This window comes from Panthera leo, chromosome C1, assembly GCF_018350215.1.
Source record: "Panthera leo isolate Ple1 chromosome C1, P.leo_Ple1_pat1.1, whole genome shotgun sequence".
Classification (NCBI taxonomy): Eukaryota; Metazoa; Chordata; class Mammalia; order Carnivora; family Felidae; genus Panthera; species Panthera leo.
In genome coordinates, this window is record NC_056686.1 from 100407522 (window position 1) to 100430318 (window position 22797).

The 22797-nt window shown below is 40.9% G+C and overlaps 2 protein-coding genes across 6 annotated transcripts in view; one reads left to right on the top strand and one right to left on the bottom strand.

Moving 5' to 3' along the window:
* The window catches only part of WDR3 (WD repeat domain 3), a 31204-nt gene extending 21557 nt beyond the window's left edge, over positions 1-9647 (top strand). Inside the window, exons 17-28 of one of the 2 annotated variants that reach the window (XM_042953614.1) lie at positions 563-663; positions 882-993; positions 1444-1578; positions 1856-1906; positions 2854-2919; positions 3416-3508; positions 3979-4026; positions 4928-4971; positions 6618-6746; positions 8249-8342; positions 8644-8864; positions 9105-9647. In XM_042953614.1, the coding sequence (XP_042809548.1) occupies positions 563-663; positions 882-993; positions 1444-1578; positions 1856-1906; positions 2854-2919; positions 3416-3508; positions 3979-4026; positions 4928-4971; positions 6618-6746; positions 8249-8342; positions 8644-8799 (1029 nt within the window). In that variant the 3' untranslated portion in view covers positions 8800-8864; positions 9105-9647. Of the gene's footprint in view, positions 1-562; positions 664-881; positions 994-1443; positions 1579-1855; positions 1907-2853; positions 2920-3415; positions 3509-3978; positions 4027-4927; positions 4972-6617; positions 6747-8248; positions 8343-8643; positions 8865-9098 lie in introns of both variants that reach the window. The other variant, XM_042953613.1, reaches the window with a different exon arrangement.
* SPAG17 (sperm associated antigen 17) overlaps positions 1-22797 on the bottom strand; it is a 239608-nt gene that overhangs the window by 5618 nt on the left and 211193 nt on the right. For 2 of the 4 annotated variants that reach the window (XM_042953611.1, XM_042953606.1), the window contains exon 49: positions 3268-3458. The exons of 1 other annotated variant lie outside the window; for it this stretch is intronic. The gene's annotated coding sequence lies outside the window, so the exon portion shown is untranslated. Of the gene's footprint in view, positions 1-3267; positions 3459-7507; positions 7878-22797 lie in introns of those variants that run through there. One more of the 4 variants, XM_042953608.1, reaches the window with a different exon arrangement.

Genomic DNA, 22797 nt, shown 5'->3' on the forward strand with positions numbered 1-22797 from the left:
GAGCCCTATGTGGGGCTCGAACCCACAGACAATGAGATCATGACCTGAGCTGAAGTCGGACGCTTAACCGACTGAGCCACCCAGGTGCCCCGTTTTCCGGTGTTCTTATGTTGACAACCATTTGAATGAGAAGTTGAGATAGGAAAGATAGGAGAAATAGAGATCGGGAACATGAGATAAAAGGCTAGGTTGCAAACTTTCCAGTAGGTTCTTTCCCAGACTCTTCTTTCCTTCTTCCTCCCTCTTCCCCCAAATCCTAGGACAGAGATTAGACATTCTTCCTATGTGTTTAACAACATAAATAGGTAACTGACATCAGGGCACACCACCACCCTACAGCAGTACAAACCCACTGGAGCCGCAGAGTTCTTGCTCTCACTCAACAAGCTTTTAAAGGCAACCTTAGATAAAAGCAAAGAAATAGGTGCTCTTGATAGATGAAATTAATTGTTTGGTATTGATTTTACTGTTTCTGGAAAAAGTGGGTTAAATGTTCTGGGTAGTCTAATTGTAGAGTTTCTGATAGTCAAGCAAAGTAACGGTTTACTTCTCTTCCTTGTAGGATGGGACACTAATAGCCACTGGCTCTGCTGACAGGAACGTGAAAATCTGGGGTTTGGACTTCGGGGACTGCCACAAGTCTCTCTTTGCGCACGATGACAGGTAGGTGCTGTCTTTTCAAAGACGTCCCTTTGCGTCACCTGTATCATTTCCCTTGTGCCTCTGTGTCTATTATTTTGGTGTTTTCAGACAGTCATAAATGTAAAATTCTAAAATATAAATAATCAGGCATTCTAGAACTAGCTCTTCAAAACTATGTGCATGAGACTCTTCACTAATGTGGAATTTGATGACATTTGCTCCCTTCTCTCACTTTTCAGCGTGATGTACCTCCAGTTCGTACCCAAGTCCCACCTCTTCTTCACCGCTGGGAAGGACCATAAGATTAAGCAGTGGGATGCGGACAAATTTGAACACATACAGACTCTGGAGGTGACTCTTGCTGCTTAGTTTCCTCAGTTCTCAGTACTTCAGAACTTTGCTACTCAGTACTCAGTACTTCAGAACTTTACTACTCAGTACTCAGTACTTCAGAACTACTTTTTTTCTTTTTTTAATTTTTTTTATGTTTGTTTATTTTTCAGAGTGAGAGAGACAGAGGATGAGTTGGGGAGGGGCAGAGAGACAGGAAGACACAGAATCCCAAGCAGGCTCCAGGCTCTGAGCTGTCAGCACAGAGCCTGATGTGGGGCTCGAACCCACAGACTGTGAGATCATGACCTGAGCCAAAGTCGGACACTCAACCGACTGAGCCACCCAGGCGCCCCTTTCAGAACTACTTTTAAGATCAAGTGTGGACTTCCCACTGATGTAGAGCAGGCATCGGTCAATGAATAAGGTATTTCTTCTCAGGGTTTTTGTTTTTGTTTCTTTTCTCTCTAGGGGCACCACCAGGAAATCTGGTGCTTGGCTGTAAGCCCCAGTGGAGACTATGTTGTGTCATCGTCCCATGACAAATCTCTGAGACTTTGGGAGAGAACAAGGGAGCCTCTTATTCTTGAGGAAGAAAGGGAGATGGTAAGGACTTAGGCTTGGTTACGGAGGTGCTGGTGGGTATCTGACCTGCTATCCCAGCCGCGGCGTTCTGTCTAGTGTGGCCACCCCTCAGCCAGTGCGAATCCAGGGACCTCCAGGAGATGTTTCCAGCACTACTGTCACTGATTCAGCAGCCACACAGAGACAGAGATGCTATTAGGGGACTGCATTTTGAAAGAAGCAGCTTTTCAGTCTCATTTCACTTCATGTAGAGACCATGTCTTTTCTTCCAGATTGACTTCTATCTCTCTCTTGACAGCAAAGGGAAGCAGAATATGAGGAGAGCGTGGCCAAAGAAGACCAGCCAGTAGTAAGTAAATCTTTTGGGACTCTGGGATTGAGCCCTGTGATTATCTTATTCGAATTTACTTTAGTTTCAAGAATTTCTAATGGAATTAGAATTAGGATCAGATACTGAAGTCATCACCAGCTCATGCAGGACGCTGTCTGTGCAGTCCTGTTTGATTCAACTGTATAGCCTGATTTTGAGGGACAAATGACTGACCAAATTTGGTAATGCATGATTGTCATTCTCACTATTGTTTTGTTTCATTTTTTAAGGAGGCCTCATGGAATCATAGAACAAAAATAAAAATCAAAAGGTTTCGGAATTTGTGGGGTTTTTTTTGCCTTTAATTTTAGAGAGAGAGGGAATGTGTGAGTACATGCTAGTGGAGGAGGAGTAGAGGGAGAGAGAAAGAGAGAGAGAGAGAGAGAGAGAGAGAGAGAGAATCCCAAGCAGTGGGGGCTCAACCTCACAACCCTGGGACCATGACCTGGTCGGACACTCAACTGACTGAGCCACCCAGGCTCCCTTGGGCATTCTCTTTAAACTTTTGTAGAATAGGATATTCTCATAATAATGAATATAAAATACCTGCCAATGTTTGGCACTTAGTAAGTACCCTATTAACAGTAGTTGGTAACACCATGTTACCATTATTATAGTGATGTCTGTTCTTTTCTGGATATGATTAATTTATTGTTTTTTTTTTTTAATGTCTATTTATTTTGAGTGAGAGCGCATACACGTGTGCAAGCAGGGGAGGGGCAGAGAGAGGGAGAGAGAGAATCCCAAGCAGGCTCCACGCTGTCAGCCTAGAGCCCGATGTGCGGATTGATCTCACAAATCACGAGATCACAACCTGAGGCAAATTCAAGAGTCGGATGCTTAACTTACTGAGCCACCCAGGTGCCTCTAATTGGTTCTGTAATGCCTCTCAGCAGTATTGTCAAGGATCTCTTTTTTTCTGGCAGGTTCCAGGAGAGACTCAAGGTGACAATTACTTTACTGGAAAGAAAACTATTGAAACGGTCAAAGCGGTAAGTTGATACAGAATGTAGTATCTCATTTTTAAAGAGGATCCCAACTTTTCAGTGAAAAGTTTTTGTCAACCAGATAGCCCTTTTGTGGCGAAAAGTTGATGAAATATGTAGGTGGAGATCATAACCCCTGTTTTCCTTCCTTGTAACCGAGGACAGAAGTAGTGCCAAGTCCGTGATGGTTTGTAGAAAGGAGAGCTCATTCTTCCAGTGTTCTGGAAGCGGCACCTCTCAGGTGCCGGGAGCTGCCCTGCTCCCTGAGTGCACGTACATACGGTCTCACCTGAATCCAAGACGCTTAGTGTCCTCCCCATAAATTAGAAAGAAAAGAAAAACCAAAGACGTCTACAAGTGTCTGTCTGGCACTCTACTGACACGTGTTTATTACACGGATTCAAGTTATCTGGTAGTTCTCTAGTCAGGTCTTCTGGTTGCAGTGTTCCAGAATGATGGGGCATGTGGCAATGATGTCTGTCCTTTGTCGCCATCTGTGTAGGCTGAGAGGATCATGGAGGCTGTCGAGCTATACCGAGAGGAAACTGCAAAAATGAAGGAACACAAAGCCATTTGTAAAGCTGCAGGGAAAGAGGTGAGATAGTCCATGAAGTTACACTCTGAGAAATGTGTCTAAATGGAATTCCTGAGATGAAAACCATCATTTTAGGACTTTCCTGACTTAGAACTGCAAATGAGATAAATGTAATAGTCTTTCCTATTTCAAGTATTAGAAAGAAGGAGTTGAGGGCCTAGGAGGAGGGAAGCTTGGTTTTAATGGAAAGCAAGAGAGAGGAAATTCCAGACTGAGGTGACCATTATATTGGGTAGAAACTCCTGCTGCTGCTTTGGTTGCAGAGGCACTGTAACCATTCCAGATTTCCAGATAAAATATTGTCTCAACTCATTCATCAGCACTATTAAAACTAAAAGGCCTGGTCATTGTTTTATATTCTTTCAATTTGTAGGGTTTCCCTTTTCAAAACTAGAGTAGGATTGTCGCCCTGCGATAGTGCCTATCCAAGTCTTGTTTTTTAATGACGTGATTTAATAATTTCTTCATAGGTTCCTCTTCCCATCAACCCCATCCTGATGGCCTATGGCAACATCTCTGTGAGTAGAGTGTCTAACAGCTTCCCCCTGGTTACTCAGAGGTTACTTTCAGGGACAAGAGAGGCAAAGTAGGAAGTGAAGAGGCATGATTTTTTTTTTTTTTTAACGTTTGTTTATTTTGAGAGAAAGAGAGGAGTGTAAGTGGGGGAGGGGTGGAGAGAGAGAAGAGAGAATCCCAAGCAGGCTCCTTACTGTCAGCCCGGAGCCTGACACAGGGCTCGATCCCATGGACTGTGAAATCATTACCTAAGCCACGATCAGAGTTGGACTCTTAACTGACTGAGCCACCCAGGCGCCCCTCAAGAAGCATGATTTGAGGCTGGACGTATTGGGGAATACTTTGCCGTTAAAACTTTCTTTTGTCTTCCGTGGTGTTGAGTATTTCAAAAGGACCATTTTAGCGTAACTTCCAAGCCATCCTTTTTGGTTGGACTGGATGGCATTCTCGTATTTTCTAGTGCTTATTTGTCCAGTTTCCAAAGCCCTCTTGCAGATTCTGTCCATGTAAATGAACTTGGAAATTGAGCTTTCCGGAGGAAAAGTTGGCATACGTCAGTCAGATAGAGGAGGAGGGAGAAATGGGACAGTGTGTGCACATCGAGCAGTCTGCAGTACGTTCCATGCACGTGTCATTCGTCGCACTCATCCTGTGAGTCAGGGCAGCCTCATTTTACTGCTAGGAAACTGGCCTGACTCACAGATAGAAGGTAACACAGTTGGGGAGTGGCAGAGCTGGACTGCGAACCCAAATGTGACAGACTCTAAGCCCGCACATGCATTGCCCGCTTAGAGCCCCGTTTGTCATGTGAGCGGGATCCCTGGTGTTTAGGAGATAGGAATGAGGGAGCCTCCGTAGAAACCAACCCAAGGCATCACTAAGGCTGCTGTGCTTCCTTTACAGCCTTCAGCTTATGTGTTGGAGATTTTTAAAGGGATCAAGTCGAGGTGAGTCCCAGTGTACGGTTACAATTTGTCAGCTAACATTTACTGACTGCCTGTCTGACCATGAGATAAACAGGAGTTATAACTGATGGTTATTTTCCATGTAAGTTGAACTATGTCAGCATTTTGGTGGAAAATAATACATTATAATAAGGCTCTTTTTGAGGCAGAGCCAGGAGGCTCCTCCTAAACTATGAAGGGAAATTTTAGGGACAAATGAAGGGTAGTGCTACTGCACATTGTGAGTAATGAAAGCATCTATCATCGGTCACAAGTACCGACTGGTAACCTTTTCTGATTGTGTGTTTCCGATGGCTTATTTTTATTGGAATCCTGCTGTATATAATGTTGTATCCTGTCCTTTTTCACAGAATATTTCCTGAGCGTTTGCTCATGTTACCAATATTCTTCAAAAATAAATTCGTTGTGTTATATCAAAACACTCATTGCATGGATAATTACTATTGGATTTGCTTTTGATTTTTGCCGTTAGCAGTAGTGCTTCTGTGAACACCTTTACATAGAAATCTTCGTTGTTGTTTTTTAAGATAAGAATCCTAGCATAACAATAACTGATCAATGGGCATGAGCTCCTTAAAGGTCTGTGTTGCGGAATTACTTTCCAGAATGCTTATAATGACTTTTTACCAGGCTTTGAAAAATTCTTTGCCAGTTTCAGAGGCAAAAGGTAGTATTGTATTATATTAATTTCTTTCAATTATTAATGAATTTGTTGGCCTTTTGTCTTTTTTTCCTGTGAATTTTTAGTTTCCCTTTCTTGTACTCTTCAGTAATTTCTCATTGGTTTCTAAAAATTCTTTATATCTCTTGTTCTGTATTTTTAGGATCATGTTTCTTGTTTGTGATTTACCCTTGGGTTTTATTTATGAGTTTGACCTACTGATAGGTCATAACAATTCTCAATATCTAAATCTGTCCCTTACAACAAGAAGTAAACAGACCTGAGGATAATGACGAAACTTCACTAGAGAAACGTAAAAGAAAATTTAAATGAATGGAAATGTTACACATTCCTAGAAGGGAAGATTCTGTGTTCTAAAGATTTACTTGTTTTTTTAAAAAAACTAATTTACAGGTTGGTGACTCTAGTTGAAGTCCTCTTGAGATTTGGAATTGGAATTGATGAAATGATATTAGAACTAGTTCAAAAAAAGTAAAACAAACCAGAAGAATAGCAAGAGTTAGATTCTCCTGGATTAAAAAGCTATAAAATTAGCAGAACTAAAATACTACAGGATTGTTGTCAGAATCAGTCAGTCATGAGGACCAACTTGAAAGCCCTGAAAGAGAGTCTGAAATGTAAAGATTCAATACATGGTAAAAGAAGTATCATAATGTAAAGGCGGAACATTCAACCAAAGAGTTTGGAGAAATTAGTTACTCTGGAAAAACAGTTAGATTCTCCTATCGTGCCATGGACCAGAATGCATCAAATAGATTAAAATATTAAATGTAAAAAACAAAACATGGAAAAGAGGGAACCATCCAGAATATAAACGAATATTAAATTTAACTCTGAATGGGTAAGATCTATTCAAACATAAAATCATAGAAAAATCAGTAGAAGTTTTAAAATTGAGCAGGTTAAGAAATGTGGCATTTTTAGTGTTTATTCTCTTTGTCTTCAGCGAGCTGGAAGAGTCTCTGCTTGTGCTGCCTTTCTCTTACGTCCCAGACGTCCTGAAGCTCTTTAACGAATTCATCCAGCTGGGCTCTGATATTGAACTTCTGTGCAGGTGCCTCTTCTTTCTGCTCAGGTAACCTGCTTTCCAAAGAGTACCGTGTCTACTCGGCCTGACCGCCCCAGTGCTACTTTAACTGATGGTGTCCACACTGGAATTAGGAGCTCCGATGTTTGAGACTCAGAGATGGTTACAGGATTTCACTGCTGTGTGACATAAATTATTTCTTATGCTGTGGAATCAGTCTTGTCCTTAAACAAGGGTCATGGTGGCCCATCTCTTTAAGTAATGAGGCGGAGCACTGCTCAGGGATGCTTAGTAGGCATAAGCCTCCAGGCTGCAGTAGCTCTGGTTCTGGTCTGTTTGCTGAGAGCCCAGTACCGAGTGGCCAGTTGGCCTCATTCGTTGTGTCTGTTTAACTGTTTAGTGTAAGCAAAAGGATTTGGTTTTGTCCTCCTAACAGCATCGTCTGGAATAGTGCCTTTATTTTCCTGGGTCTCTAGAAACAAATGGAAACATCAGGGCATATCCAGAGGGAAGTAAGCAAACAAAGGAAATATGTTTATTAGACTATTCTTAAATATGTAGAATTGCTCTTAATGTGTAATTGAGAAGAGTGTGTTTGTAGGAGTTTAAGAGTGTACTCTTGTATCTTTGCCCCCTCAGTCTCCAGCTGTTACAGCAGAGACCGGGAATAGAGACAGATCCAACACTCCTTGAAACGCTATTAGGAAGACAAGATATAAACTCATCAGCCAATACCAAAGAGTTAAAAAACTAACAGATATATTTAGAGAATTCGTATTTGAATTGACCTATTTTCATGACTCTTAATCCTGTGTTCCTTTTATTCCATCAAGATAGTAGCAATAGAAGAACAGGGATATGTTTATGTTAGTCTCTTGCCATATTTATAATTTGAGGCAAGTGATGAGGCCTCAAGTTGGCACTCAATGATGTTGCTAATAATTTCTTACTGCTTGGCATAGGTACTAAATCGGGGTTTCTGATCTTAAGGGAAACACTAGGAATATTTCCAGCATATCAGAGGGTTGGAGATGGCTAGTGCCTTACAAGTAGCTGTGACAGGTCACACATGAGTGTGAGTTACGCATCGAGGAACATGAATTCACTGAGGTCATCTTGGTACTGTAGGTCAGAGTTCGACTCTTGTCAGTGACTATCTTCTTTTTTGCTGTGGCTTCCCTAGAAATATTAACAAACCTTTGTTGAGTTAGCATTTCTTAGCACGCTCATTCCTCTCTGAGCTTTCCTAGAATACCGTTGTCAAAGTCTGCGGCCTCATGGTAGATGGCAGGGAAAAGGGCCAGCCTTGCAAACAAGTTGAATGTGTCATAACTTTTAGGATAGTATTGTTAAAATTGACATCAGATAAAAGTGAGTAGTAGAGAGGAAACATCTTCAGCCATTTTTTATACTGCCATGATATGGTAAAATTAATCCTTTTTTTGCTTTTTTTTTTTTTTTTTGGTTTGATATTATCTGTTTGCTTTTCTAGAAAGGATAAGTGGAGCACTACCTCTCTTTGTAACGTGACTGTTTTGTTTTTCTATTAGGATTCACTTTGGGCAGATCACTAGTAACCAAATGCTTGTGCCAGTCATTGAAAAATTAAAGGAAACAACTATTTCAAAAGTCAGCCAAGTCCGGGTAGGTATCCCTGTAGTAATGCAGTAATGAGGGGGAAATCCTAGTGTGTGTGTGACTTTGAAGTAGCACAGTGAGCTGTGCCTTGTCTTTGGTGATATTGACCAGACATACATCTGTATTGAGGTGAGATTTCCACTGTATTGGATAAAGAATAGAGAGAAGAAAACAAAACAGGAAAGACCTTAGACAGGAGGGATACCCAAGAACACCTGAAGCATTGGTTCTCCTGACTTGCACATGCTGCTGCGATTGAGCTCAAGTGAGAGAATGTTCATCTCACCTTTCTTCTATCCCTCCCCAGGATGTTATTGGCTTCAATATGGCAGGTCTTGAATATCTCAAGAGGGAATGCGAGGCAAAAAGTGAAGTTATGTTTTTTGCTGATGCTACCAGCCACTTGGAAGAAAAGAAGAGGAAGAGGAAAAAGAGGGAGAAGCTAATTTTAACATATACTTAAAACTGAAATGTGGTACCCTTTTCTTTTTATTTAAAAGGACTTCTAAACTAAGCTGTCAACTTAAAATTTTTTTTTTTTTTTTTTCAACATTTTTTATTTATTTTTGGGACAGAGAGAGACAGAGCATGAACGGGGGAGGGGCAGAGAGAGAGGGAGACACAGAATCGGAAACAGGCTCCAGGCTCCGAGCCATCAGCCCAGAGCCTGACGCGGGGCTCGAACTCACGGACCGCGAGATCGTGACCTGGCTGAAGTCGGACGCTTAACCGACTGCGCCACCCAGGCGCCCCAGCTGTCAACTTAAAAATTACCAAAGACCAGAGCTTACTGTGTTACAGAAGATGTCAGGATGTGGTTCCCAGCTTTGCCTGAGGAGATCCCGATGTGAGATTATGGGCCCCATGTCTTGGACATAAGGCCTCAGAGTTCAGAATCTTTCTGTGCCCTCAGAGGTTGAGCCCTGCAGGAGGTGTTCCTATCATATTCTGTCAGGGAACAACGAACTTTTTGTTTGTTTTTTACTAGTTATTTCACTAGAGCTAAAATGAACATTTCAAAAGTTTTTCTTATTTCTGTGATAACAGAAGATTTGTTGATATGTTACTCTTTGTATTACGTTTTATCTCCTGCAGAGACCGTTTTATCTCCTGCAGAGACCGTCAAGTGCACAATTGATTGCCCTCTCCCCATAAGTGCAGAGTCATGGACTTAGCTGAAAAGGACCATAAAAATGATCTAAAACAGCCTCCTTAAGCTCAACCTCTTGCAGGAGGTTATAACTGTATGTAAAAATATCTAATTGCTAATCTTTTCTACTTGTTTCTAATTAAAGTGTAGTTAAGCTGAGATGTCTTACTGGGCTTTTGGGTGATTAATACCATATACATATGTATGTACACGGTAAGGATTTGGGGAGGTGAGAATATTTTAGGAAAAGAAATGGATACATTCCTTTGGGCCTGACTTTTCTCTGTGGGAGGTTTTTAAGGCACTAATCCAACCTGTTACAGTTCTGTTTGGATTTGTGTTTGTTTTTTTTTTCTTCAAGATTTATTTAAATTCTCGTTAGTTAACATACAGTGTAACATTAGAGTCACATGTCCAGTATAGTGATTCAGCACTTTCATACAACATGCAATGCTCATCACAAGTGCACTCCTTAATCCCCATTGCCTTTTTAACCCATCTCCCCCCACCGCCTCCTTCTGGTAACCATCAGTTTGTTCTCTACAGTTAAGTTTCTTTCTTGGTTTGCTTCTCTCTTTTTCTCAGTTTGTTCATTTGTTTTGTTTCTTAAATTCCAGGTATGAGTGAAATCATAATTGTCTTTCTCTGACTTATTTTTCATAGTATAATAATACTCTCTCGCTCCATCTATGTCATTGCAAATGGCAAAATTTCATTCTGTTTCGTGGCTGAGTAATATCCCATTGTATGTATGTACCACATCTTTATCCATTCATTAACCGATGGACACTTGGGCTGCTTCCATAATTTGACTTTTAAAGGTTTTGGTGCTATAAACATTGAGATGCATTATCCCTTTGAATTAGTACTTTTGTATTCTTTGGGTAAACGCCTCATAGTGCAATTGCTGGATCATAGGTTAATTCTAACTTTAATTTTTTGAGGAAACTCCACAGTGTTTTCCAGAGCAGCTGCACCAGTTTGCATTCCCACCAACAATGCAAGAGGGTTCCCCTTTCTCTACATCCTCACCAGCACCTGTGGTTTCTTGTGTTGTTGATTTTAGCCATTCTGACAGGTGTGATGTGATCTTTCTTTGTAGTTTTGATTGGTATTTCCCTGATGACGAGTGATGTTGAACATCTTTTTGTATGTCTGTTGGCCATCTGGATGTCATCTTTGGAAAAAGATCTGTTCATGTCTTCCATTTTTAAATTGGATTATTTGTTTTTTGTGTGTGTTGAGTTGGGTAAGTTCTTTATAGATTTTGGATACTAACCCTTTATCAGATATGTCATATGCAAATATCTTCTCCCCTTCAGCAGGCTTTCTTTTAGTTTTGTTGATTGTGTCCTTCGCTGTGCAGAAGCTTTTTATTTTGATGAGGTCCCAATAATTTATTTTTGCTCTTGTTTCCCTTGCCTCAGAAGACATACCTAGAAAGAAGTTGGCTATGCTCGATGTCAAAAAGGTTACTGTGTTCTCTCAGAATTTTATGGTTTCAGGTCTCACATGTAGGTCTTTCATCCATTTTGAATTGATTTTTGTGTTTGGTGTAAGAAAGTGGTCCAGTTTCATTGTTTTGCACATTGCTGTCCAGTTTTCCCAACACCATTTGTTGAAGAGGCTGTCTTTTTCCCATTGGATATGCTTTTCCTGCTTTGTTGAACATTAGTTGACCATATAGTTGTGGGTTCATTTCTGGGTTTTCTGTTCTGTTTCATTGGTCTGCATGTCTGTTTTTGTGGCAGTGCCGTACTCTTTGGCTCACTTCAGCTTTGTAATATAACTTGAAGTCTGGAACTGTGATGCCTCCAGCTTTGCTTTGCGTTTTCAAGATTGCTTTGGCTATTCAGGATCTTTTGTGTTTCCATACAAATTTTCGGATTGTTTCTTCTAGCTATGTGAAAACTTCTGGTGGTATTTTGATAGAGATTGCATTAAATGTGTAGATTGCGGGGCGCCTGGGTGGCTCAGTCGGTTGAGCGTCCGACTTGGGCTCAGGTCACGATCTCGCGGTCCGTGGGTTCGAGCCCCGCGTCGGGCTCTGTGCTGGGTGCTCAGAGCCTGGAGCCTGTTTCGGATTCTGTGTGTCTCTCTCTCTCTGACCCTCCCCCGTTCATGCTCTGTCTCTCTCTGTCTCAAAAATAAAATAAAACGTTAAAAAAAAAAATTAAATGTGTAGATTGCTTTGTGTAGTATAGACATTTTAACATTATTTGTTCTTCTAACTCATGAGCCTGGAATGTTTTTCCATTTCTTTGTGTCATCTTCAATTTCTTTTCATCAGTGTTTTATCGTTTTCTGAGTATTGGTCTTTTACCCCTTTGGGTAGGTTTATTCCTAGGTATCTTATGTTTTTGGTGCAGTTGTAAATGGGAATGTTTTCTTAATTTCTCTTTCCGCTGCTTCATTATTGGTATATAGAAATGCAACAGATTCTGTATGTTGATTTTGTATCCTGTGACTTTACTGAATTAATGTGTCAGTTCTAGCAGTTTTTTGGTGGAAGCTTTCAGGTTTTCTACATAGAGTATTATGTCGTCTGCACATAGTGAAAGTTTGACTTCTTCCTTGCCAATTTGAATGCCTTTTATTTCTTTTTGTTGTCTGATTGCTGAGGCTAGGACTCCCAGTGCTGTATTAAATAACTGTGGTGAGAGTGGACATCCCTGTCTTGTTCTGTAGAGGAAAAGCTCTCAGTTTTACTCGTTGAGGATGATATTAGCTGTGGGTGTTTCATATATGGTCTTTATTATGTTGAAATATGTTCCCTCTAAACTTACTTTGTTGAGGGTTTTTATCATGAATGGATGTTGTACTTTGTCAAATGCTTTTTCTGCATCTATTGAGAGGATCATATGGTTCTTATCTTTCTTTTATTAATGTGGTGTATCACGATGATTGATTTGTGAATATTGAACCACCCTTGCAGCCCAGAAATAAATCCCACTTGATCATAGTGAATATGTTACTGTTGGATTTGGTTTGCTGGTGTTTTATTGAGAATTTTTGCATCCATGTTCATCAGAATATTGGCCTATAGTTCTCTTTTTTAGTAGAGTCTTTATCTGGTTTTGGTATAAGAGTAATGCTGGCTTCATAAAATGAATTTGGAAGTTTTCTTTCCTTTTCTGTTTTTTCAAACAGTTTGAGAAGAATAGGCATGAACTCTTCTTTAAATATTTCATAGAATTCCCCTGTGAAGCCATCTGGCCCTGGACTTTTGTTTGTTGGGACTTTTTTTTATTACTGATCAGTTCTATGCTGGTTATTGGTATGTTCGTTTTCTTTTTGTTTCAATTTTGGTAGTTCATGTTTCTAGGAATTTATCCATTTCTTCCAGGTTGTTCAATTTGTTGGCATATAGTTCTCATAATATTCTCTTATAACTGTCGTACTTCTGTGGTGTTGGTTATTCTCATCTCTCATTTGTGATTTTATTTATTTGAGTCCTTTTTCTTGATAAGTCTGGCTAGAGGTTTATCAATTTAACTGATGTTTTTCCCAAGAACCATCTCCTGATTTCACCAATCTGTTTTATTGGGGTTGTTTTTGTTTGTTTTGGTTTTTTTTTTAGTTTCTAAGTAAGATAATTTATATTATTTCCCTTCTTCTGCTTGCTTTAGGCTTCATTTGTTGTTCTTTTTCTAGCTCCTTTAGGTATAATGTTAGGTCATTTATTTGAGATGTTTCTTGCTTCTTGAGATAGGCTTGTATAGCTATAAACTTCCCTCTTGTAACTGCTTTTGCTGCATCCCAAACAAAGGTTTTGGACTGCTATGTTTTCATTTTCATTTGTTTCCATGTATTTTTTTTTTCTTCTTTGATTTCCTGGTTGACCCATTCATTGTTTAGTAACATGTTGTTTAGGTCTTTCCAAATTTTTTCTTGTGGTTGACTTCAAGTTTCATAGTGCTGTGGTCTGAAATATGCATGGTATGATCTCAATCTTTTTGTATTTGTTGACGCCTGTTTTGTGACCTAATATGTGATCTGTTCTGGAGAATGTTCCATGCACACTTGAAAAAATGTGTATTCTGTTGTTTTAGGATAGGATGTTGTAAATACATCCGTTAGGCCCATCTGGTCAAGCGTGTCATTCAAAGCCATTGTTTCCTTGTTGATTTTCTGTTTAGGTGATCTGTCCCTTGGTGTAAGTGGGGTATTAAAGTGCCCTACTATTATGTGTTATTGTGTATAGTTCGTTTATGTTTGTTATTGATTGTTTTATATATATTTGGGTACTTCCGAGTTGGGTGTATAAATACTGAACAATTGTTATATCTTCTTGTTTGTTTGTCCCCTTAATGATTATATAACACTCTTGTCTCTTTTTAAAGTCTTTGTTTTACCGTCTAGTTTGTCCAATAGAAGTACTGCTACTCTGGCTTTCTTTTGACATCCATTTGCATGATAGATGTTTCACCATCCCCCCACTTTCTATCTGTAAGTGTCTTTAGGTCTAAAATGAGTCTCTTGTAGGCAGCATATAGAAGGGTCCCCATGTCTTTTGATTGGAGCATTTAGTCCATTTACATTCAAAGTAATTATTGATAGATGTGTATTTATTGCCACTTTATTTTTTCTCGTTTCTGAAGATTTTCTTTGATCCTTTTCTTCTTTTCGCTTTTGGTTTCCTTTGTAGTCAGAGTCCCCTTTGATATTTCTTGCAGTGCTGGGTTAGTGGTCATGAATTTCATTTTTGTCTAGAAAACTGTCACTCCTTTTATTCTGAATGATAGCCTTGCTGGATAGAGTATTCTTGGCTGCAGATTTTTCCCACTCAGCACTTTGAATATATCCTACCACTCCCTTCTGGCTTGTCAAATTTCTGTTGAGAAATCCCCAGCTAGCCATATAGGTTTTCCCTTGTAAGTGAGGGACTTCTTTTGTCTTGTTGCTTTTAAGGTTTTTCTTTATCATTATGTTTGCAAATTTAATTTAATTATAATATGACTTGGTGATGTGTGGACAGGTATTTGTGCTGGTCTTGTAGGCTAGGGGCCCACCTTGCTGGCACTGAGGCAGGCTTGACTGAGAAGAGCAGTCCTGCCAGAGCAGAGAGGTGTGTGGGGCTTGGAGTAAGCAAATTAGGCAGCCAGTGTCAACATTGAGCTGCTTCCCTCAGGGTGGCTCTATGTTTATGCTGAGGGGCAGGGGAGGGAAATGTTGCCTGCCAGCTCCTTTGTTCCCAGAGAGGTGTCTATGGTTGCATCTCAGGGATGCTGTGGAGAAGAGTGAAGAATATTCCCTCTCTGTGCCCCAGGCATTCTTCAGATGTTTCCACACTATTTCCCCCTGGGTTGTCTGCCTGCTTTCTCTTCAGGAGCAGCACAGTGCCCCCTGGGCTCTCTCCCAGCCAAGCCACTGCTGACCTTTAAAACCAGGCTTTAAGCCCGCTGGTTGCAGCCTTTCTCATTTTCCAAGCGAATGGCTTTAGGGAAACATTCTTCTTCTGCTTCCCCTGGGCTACTATTCCCCTGTCATATATATACATACATATATACGTATGTATATATATAAATGCTGTTCTCTGTGACCACAGCTCCCTTGCCTCCACAGCACCCATTTCTTCCCTAAAACACATCTCCACACTTACTACCTTCTTCAAAGTGGCCTCTTCTCTGCCTTTAGTTGTGGAGTTTATTCTGTCAATTGATTTCTGGAGTATTTAGGGTGATTTTATAATTATCTAGTTGTTGTTTGTCGGACAAGATAAGCCCAGGGTTCTCCTACTCCACTGCTGTCTTCTGCTGTCTTCTTGAGTCAGTTTCAGTGGGTGGTGTCCTTCTGTGAATATGTCCATTTCATTGGTGCTGTGTTGTGGTGCCACCATTTTCTTGACAGTCTCAGAGCTGTAGTCCTTGTGGTGTCATTCTCTGAGGTCCCCACAAGTCCAATACTGTTCCTACACATAACACAGCACGGAAACAAAGTAAGGAATATAGTGGGCTTATTCACTGGGCAGAATAGGAGTAAAGAAAGATTCTTTTGGCATAGAGTTCCTGAGGCTTAACTACAAAAAGGTAAGAGAAGAGATCGCATGGTGGATTTTAGTCTGAAGCAGCAGGCTTTTCTTTAGGTGGCTGTTCTGCCACTAGAGAGAGGAGTTAGTGTACTTACTGAAAGGTGTCTTAGTTCTTGAGTGAGCAAAGGTTGGATCCACATCACGTCTGTGCTTGTTGGAAGCGTTCATCCCCAAATAGCTGCAGCATCTCCCATTAACATTTTTGATGGTTTCCAAACCAAAGCAAGTTCAGGAGGGTACTCTCCTTGTGTTTTAGAAGCGTTGCTTTCCCATATCTCTACCATCACTTAAGATTAACAGTAGTAGGGGATTTAAAGGTGTTTCTGTGTAGAAAGGGTTACACACATCAAAGAGAAGGAGGGCTTATGGCGAATGAAGTGATGTGTGCAGGAAGTAACTGAGTTCCAACTTTTAATCAAAATATTTGAAACTCCTTACTCCTAAAGGTTTGAGGTTAACCAGTGAGTTAAAAAGTAAATTTTAAGCCAAGCCAATTCCTAGTCATTTAGTCAGCATATAATGGCTTCGCCAGCCATTGGCTACATATAATCCTTAGTACAGGAACCACTTTATGAATAATATCCCTTGCAAATCATGCAGTGTTACCTGTAGAAGCTGGTGATGCCATAAAGAAAAGCCTCATGAATGATTTATTAGTATAACATCTAAGCTTGTATTATTTATATATGTCTTTGTTTAAGAAGATTTGCTTAACCATTTTCAGATTTTCTGGCTGGAAGTTAGGTGCTTGGTGTACTGGGTATTAAATGGTTTCTCAGTGCGAGTGTCCTAAGTCATAACTCTCCCAAAGAAATCTATAAATCTGGCAGATGATATGGGACAGTGCAAGGAGGCAGTGGTGTCTGAGGACATGACTGTATCTAGGGTTCTGCTCACTTATCCACATAATCAATGAGCCCGCTCTGTGTAGCCTGTCCATGCCAGGCACAAACTCAGGAAGCTGCCCGGCCTCCATACACTATCCACAATCCGCCCCTTTTCCTCATGATTTAAGATCCTAAGTTTTGAGATGAGACTGAGGTTCTCACGAGAAACATCATCTTATATTCTAAGCCCCGTCACTTTATTTCTGAGATGTTGTGGGCTCGAGCAGCTATCATGTGATTTTAGGACAGAGCACACACCTCGTCCGATCTTGTCAGGCCTAGTGCCAGCTGCCCCCGTGTAATCCCTTCCCCGTGGGAGTGGATGGAACCTGGCTGACTGACTTCTGAAGAACAGACTACAGCAAATGTAGTGGCCTGTCTCTTCCAAGATTGGGGTATAAGACACTGAATTCCACCTTGCTCACACTCTCAGGCTCTTCTTCTTCTGATGAACCAGGCTGCCTGCTGTGGGGTTCCCTAAGGAGAAGCCCACGTGGCAAGGAGCTGCCTCCTGCCAATGACTGCCCATGTGGGCTGAAAGCAGATTCATCCCTAGTTGAGCCAGAGTATCCAACTGAGTTCTGCCTGGATTCTGGAACCACAGAGGCGAGGAGATCTTAAGTGTCTGTTGTTTTAAGCCACTACATTTTAGGGTGATTTGTTTTGTAGCAATAGGTAACTAATATGGCTTCTGTAGAGCAAATTACTTAACGTGGTTCCTCATCTATAAAATGGGCACATTAGTGTCTACCCTCATAGAAGTGCTTACTGGCTCTAAATAAACACATGGTGCTGTTACTGTGGGAGCCACACAGGATCTAAAACTACAGAATGATTCCAGTACACACACACAGGAGGGATGGGAAGGAAATAGACTAACATGTTATCTGTTAGCTCTGGGCAATATTACAGAGAATCTATATACTAGATGTTTGTCTTTAAAATGAAAGAATAGGGGAAGATGGCGGCGTAGGAAGACGCTGGGCTTACCTTGTCCTGCTGATCACATAGATTCCAGCCACATCTGCCTAAATAACCCAGAAAACCGCCAGAAGTCCAGCAGAACGGACTCTCTGGAGCCAAGCATAGACAAGAGGCCCACAGAAGAGAGTAGGAAGGGCTGAGAGGCGGTGCGTGCTACACAGTCTGGCAGGAGGGAGCCGGGGCGGTGGAGGGGCAGCTAGCCCACCCGGCAAGGCAGAGCCCCCGAGTCTGGCTTGCCCAAGCAGAGGGGCCGGACTGCGTGAGTTCTGACAGCCAGCAGGACTTAACATCTGGAATGTTAAAAGTCAACAGCTCTGCTCCCGAAAGCGGGGAGGGCAAGAGGACGCCGGGAGGGAGGGTTGTTAAGCCCTGGAACACAGAGCTCAGCTTGGTTGGGGGGAACAAAGGTGCTGGCAAGCGCCATCTCCCTCTCCCATCCCCCAGCCGAAATTCCAAAGGGAACTAGTTCCTGTCACCAAACTTGCTTGCACCACGCAAATGCCCAACGCTGTGCTTCTGGGGATCCATCCCTCTGACAGGTCGGCCTCCCTCCCAGTGCCGCAGGGCCCATCCCTCAGGGGACCACTGAAGGCAAAGCGAGCTAAGCCTGCCCTTCCCGCCCCTGTGCACCTTGTGGATCCACCCCAGCTAATATGCCAGATCCCATCAAAGCAGCACCACAAACCTGGCAGTGTGCAAGTAGCTCAGACAGGGGCCACACCACTCCACAGTGAGTCCTACCCCTGGGAGAGGGGAAGATAAGGTACACACCAGTCTGACTGTGGCCCCAGCGGTGGGCTGGGGACAGACATCAGGTCTGACTGCGGCCCTGCCCACCAACACAAGTTACACCAGACAGCACAGGGGAAGTGCCCTGCAGTTTGGAGCCACCGCAAGGACTACCCAAAATGAAAAAACGGAAGAACTCTCTTCAGAAGAAACTCCAGGAAGTAGTGGCAGCTAATGAATTGATCAAAAACGATTTAAGAAATATAACGGAACAAGAATTTAGAATAATAGTCATAAAATTAATCGCTGGGCTTGAAAAAAGCATAGAGGACAGCAGAGAATCTATTGCTACAGAGATCAAGGGACTAAGAAATAGTCATGAGGAGCTAAAAAATGCTATAAATGAGGTGCAAAATAAAATGGAGGCGACCACAGCTCAGATTGACGAGGCAGAGGAGAGAATAGGTGAATTAGAAAATAAAATTATGGGAAAAGAGGAAGCTGATAAAAAGAGAAAAAAATCCAGCAGTATGAGGGGAGAATTAGAACTAAGTGATGCAATCAAATGCAACAATATCTGTATGATAGGAATTCCAGAAGAGAAAGAGAGAGAGAAAGGGGCTGAAGGTGTACTTGAACAAATCATAGCTGAGAACTTCCCCGATCTGGGGAAGGAAAAAGGCATTGATCCAAGAGGCGCAGAGAACTCCCTTCAGAAGTAACTTGAATCGACCTTCTGCACGACATATAGTTAAAACTGGCAAAATACAAGGATAAAGAGAAAAATCTGAAAGCAGCTAGGGATAAACAGGCCATAACTTACAAAGGTAGACACATAAGAGTAATAGCAGACCTATCTACTGAAACTTGGCAGGCCAGAAAAGAATGGCAGGAAACCTTCAATGTGATGAACAGAAAAAATATGCAGCCGAGAATCCTTTATCCAGCAAGTCTATCGTTCACAATAGAAGAAGAGATAAAGGTCTTCCCAAACAAAAACTGAAGGAATTCATCACCACTAAACCAGTCCTACAAGAGATCCCAAGGGGGATTCTGTGAGTGAAATGTTGCAAGGACCAAAAAGTACTAGAGACATCACTACAACCATGAAACCTACAGACATCACAGTGACTCTAAACCCGTATCTTTCAATAATAACACTGAATGTAAATGGACTAAATGCTCCAACCAAAAGACATAGGGTATCAGAATGGATAAAAAAAACAAGACCCATCTATTTACTGTCTACAAGAGACTCATTTTAGACCTGAGGACACCTTCAGATTGAAAGTGACAGGATGGAGAACTATCTATCATGCTACTGGAAGTCAAAAGAAACCTGGAGTAGCCATACTTATATCAGACAAACTAGACTTTAAATTAAAGGCTGTAACAAGAGATGAAGAAGGGCATTATATAATCATTACAGGGTCTATCCATCAGGAAGAGCTAACAATTATAAATGTCTATGTGCCGAATACGGGAGCCCCCAAATATATAAAACAATCATAAACATAAGCAACCTTATTGATAAGAATGTGGTAATTGCAGGGGACTTTAATACTCCACTTACAGTAATGGATCATCTAGACACAGGATCAATAAAGAAACAAGGGCCCTGAATGATACATTGGATCAGATGGATTTGACAGATATATTTAGAACTCTGCATGCCAAAACAACAGAATATACTTTCTTCTCGAGTGCACATGGAACATTCTCCAAGATAGATCACATACTGGGTCACAAAACAGCCCTTCATAAGTATACAAGAATTGAGATCATAGCATGCACACTTTCAGACCACAATGCTATGAAGCTTGAAATCAACCACAGGAAAAAGTCTGGAAAACGTCCAAAAGCATGGAGATTAAAGAACACCCTACTAAAGAATGAGTGGGTCAACCAGGCAATTAGAGAAGAAATTTAAAAATATATGGAAACAAATGAAAATGAAGATACAACAATCCAAACGCTTTGGGATGCAGTGAAGGCAGTCCTGAGAAGAAAATACATTGCAGTCCAGGCCTATCTCAAGAAACAAGAAAAATCTAACAGCACACCTAAAGGAAATAGGAGCAGAACAGCTAAGACACCCCAAACCCAGCAGAAGAAGAGAAATAATAAAGATCAGAGCAGAAATAAACAATGTAGGATCTAAAAAAATGTAGAGCAGATCCATGAAACCAAGAGTTGGTTTTTTGAAAAAATAAACAAAATTGATAAACCTCTAGCCAGGCTCCTCAAAAAGAAAAGGGAGATGACCCAAATAGATAAAATCATGAATGAAAATGGAATTATTACAACCAATCCCTCAGAAATACAAGCAATTATCAGGGAGTACTATGAAAAATTATATGCCAACAAACTGGATAACCTGGAAGAAATGGACAAATTCCTAAGCACCCACACCCTTCCAAAACTCAGGAAGAAATAAAAACTTGAACAGACTCATAACCAGCAAAGAAATTGAATCAGTTACCAAAAATCTCCCAACAAATAAGAGTCCAGGACCAGATGGCTTCCCAGGGATATTCTACCAGACATTTAAAGCAGAGATAATACCTATCTTTCTCAAGCTGTTCCAAAATTAGAAAGGGAAGGAAAACTTCCAGACTCATTCTGTGAAGCCACTATTACTTTGATTCCTAAACCAGACAGAGACCCAGCAAGAAAAAGACAACTACAGGCCAATATCCCTGATGAATATGGATGCAAAAATTTTCAATAAGATACTAGCAAATCGAATTCAGCACCATATAAAAATAATTATTCACCATGATCAAGTGGGATTCATTCCTGGGCTGCAGGGCTGGTTCAACATTTGCAAATCAATCAATGTGATACATCACATTAATAAAAGAAAAGAAAAGAACCATATGATCCTGTCAATCGATGCAGAAATTCAGCATCCTTTCTTGATAAAAACCCTCAAGAAAGTCGGGATAGAAGGAACATACTTAAACATCATAAATGCCATTTATGAAAAGCCCACAGCAAATATCATCGTCAACAGGGAAAAACTGAGAGCTTTCCCCAAGATCAGGAACACAACAGGGATGTCGACTCTCACCACTGTTGTTTCACATAGTATTGGAAGTGCTAGCACCAGCAATCAGACAACAAAAGGAAATCAAAGGCATCAAAATTGGCAAAGATGAAGTTAAGCTTTCACTTTTTGCAGATGACATGATATTATACATGGAAAATCCGACAGTCCCCACCAGAAGTCTGCTAGAACTGATACATGAATTTAGCAAAGTTGCAGGATACAAAATCAATGTACAGAAATCAGTTGCATTCTTATACACTAATAATGAAGCAACAGAAAGACAAAGAAACTGATCCCATTCACAATTGCACAAAGAATCATAAAATATCTGGGAATAAACCTAACCAAAGATGTAAAAGATCTTTATGCTGAAAAGTATAGAAAGCTTATTAAGGAAATTGAAGAAGATATAAAGAAATGGAAAAACATTCCATGCTCATGGATTGGAAGAATAAATATTGTTAAAATGTCCATACTACCCAAAGTTATGTACACATTCAATGCAGTCCCAATCAAAATTGCACCAGTATTCTTCTCGAAGCTAGAACAAGCAATCCTAAAATTTGTATGGAACCATAAAAGACCCCAAATAGCCAAAGTGATTTTGAAGAAGAAAACCAAAGCATTAGTCATCACAATCCCAGACTTTAGCCTCTACTACAAAGCTGTAATCATCAAGACAGCATGGTATTGGCACAAAAACAGACACATAGGCCAATGGAATAGAATAGAAACCCCAGAATTAGACCCACAAAAGTATGGCCAACTAATCTTTGACAAAGCAGGAAAGAATATCCAATGGAAAGAAGACAGTCTCTTTAACAAATGGTGCTGGGAGAACTGGACAGCAACATGCAGAAGGATGAAACTAGACCACTTTCTCACACCATTCACAAAAACTCAAAATGGATAAAGGACCTGAATGTGAGACAGGAAACCATCAAAACCCTAGAGGAGAAAGCAGGAAGAAACCTGACTTCAGCTGCAGCAATTTCTTACTTGACACATCCCCAAAACAAAAGGGAATTAAAAACAAAAATGAACTGTTGGGACCTCACGAAGATAAAAAGCTTCTGCACTGCAAAGGAAACAACAAAACTAAAAGGCAACCAACAGAATGGGAAAAGATACATATCAGACAAAGGGCTAGTATCCAAAATCTATAAAGAGCTCACCAAACTCCACACCCAAAACACAATCCAGTGAAGAAATGGGCAGAAAACATGAATAGACACTTCCCTAAAGAAAACATCCAGATGGCCAACAGGCACATGAAAAGATGCTCAATATCACTCCTCATCAGGGAAATACAAATCAAAACCACACTGAGATGCTACCTCACACCAGTCAGAGTGGCTAAAATGAACAAATCAGGAGACTATAGATGCTGGCAAGGATGTGGAGAAACGGGAACCCTCTTGCACTGTTGGTGGGAATGCAAACTGGTTCAACCGCTCTGGAAAACAGTGTGGAGGTTCCTCAAGAAATTAAAAATAGATCTACCCTATGACCCGGGAATAGCACTGCTAGGAATTTACCCAAGGGATATAGGAGTGCCGATACATAGGGGCACTTGTACCCCAATGTTTATAGTAGCACTTTGAACAGTAGCCAAATTATGGAAAGAG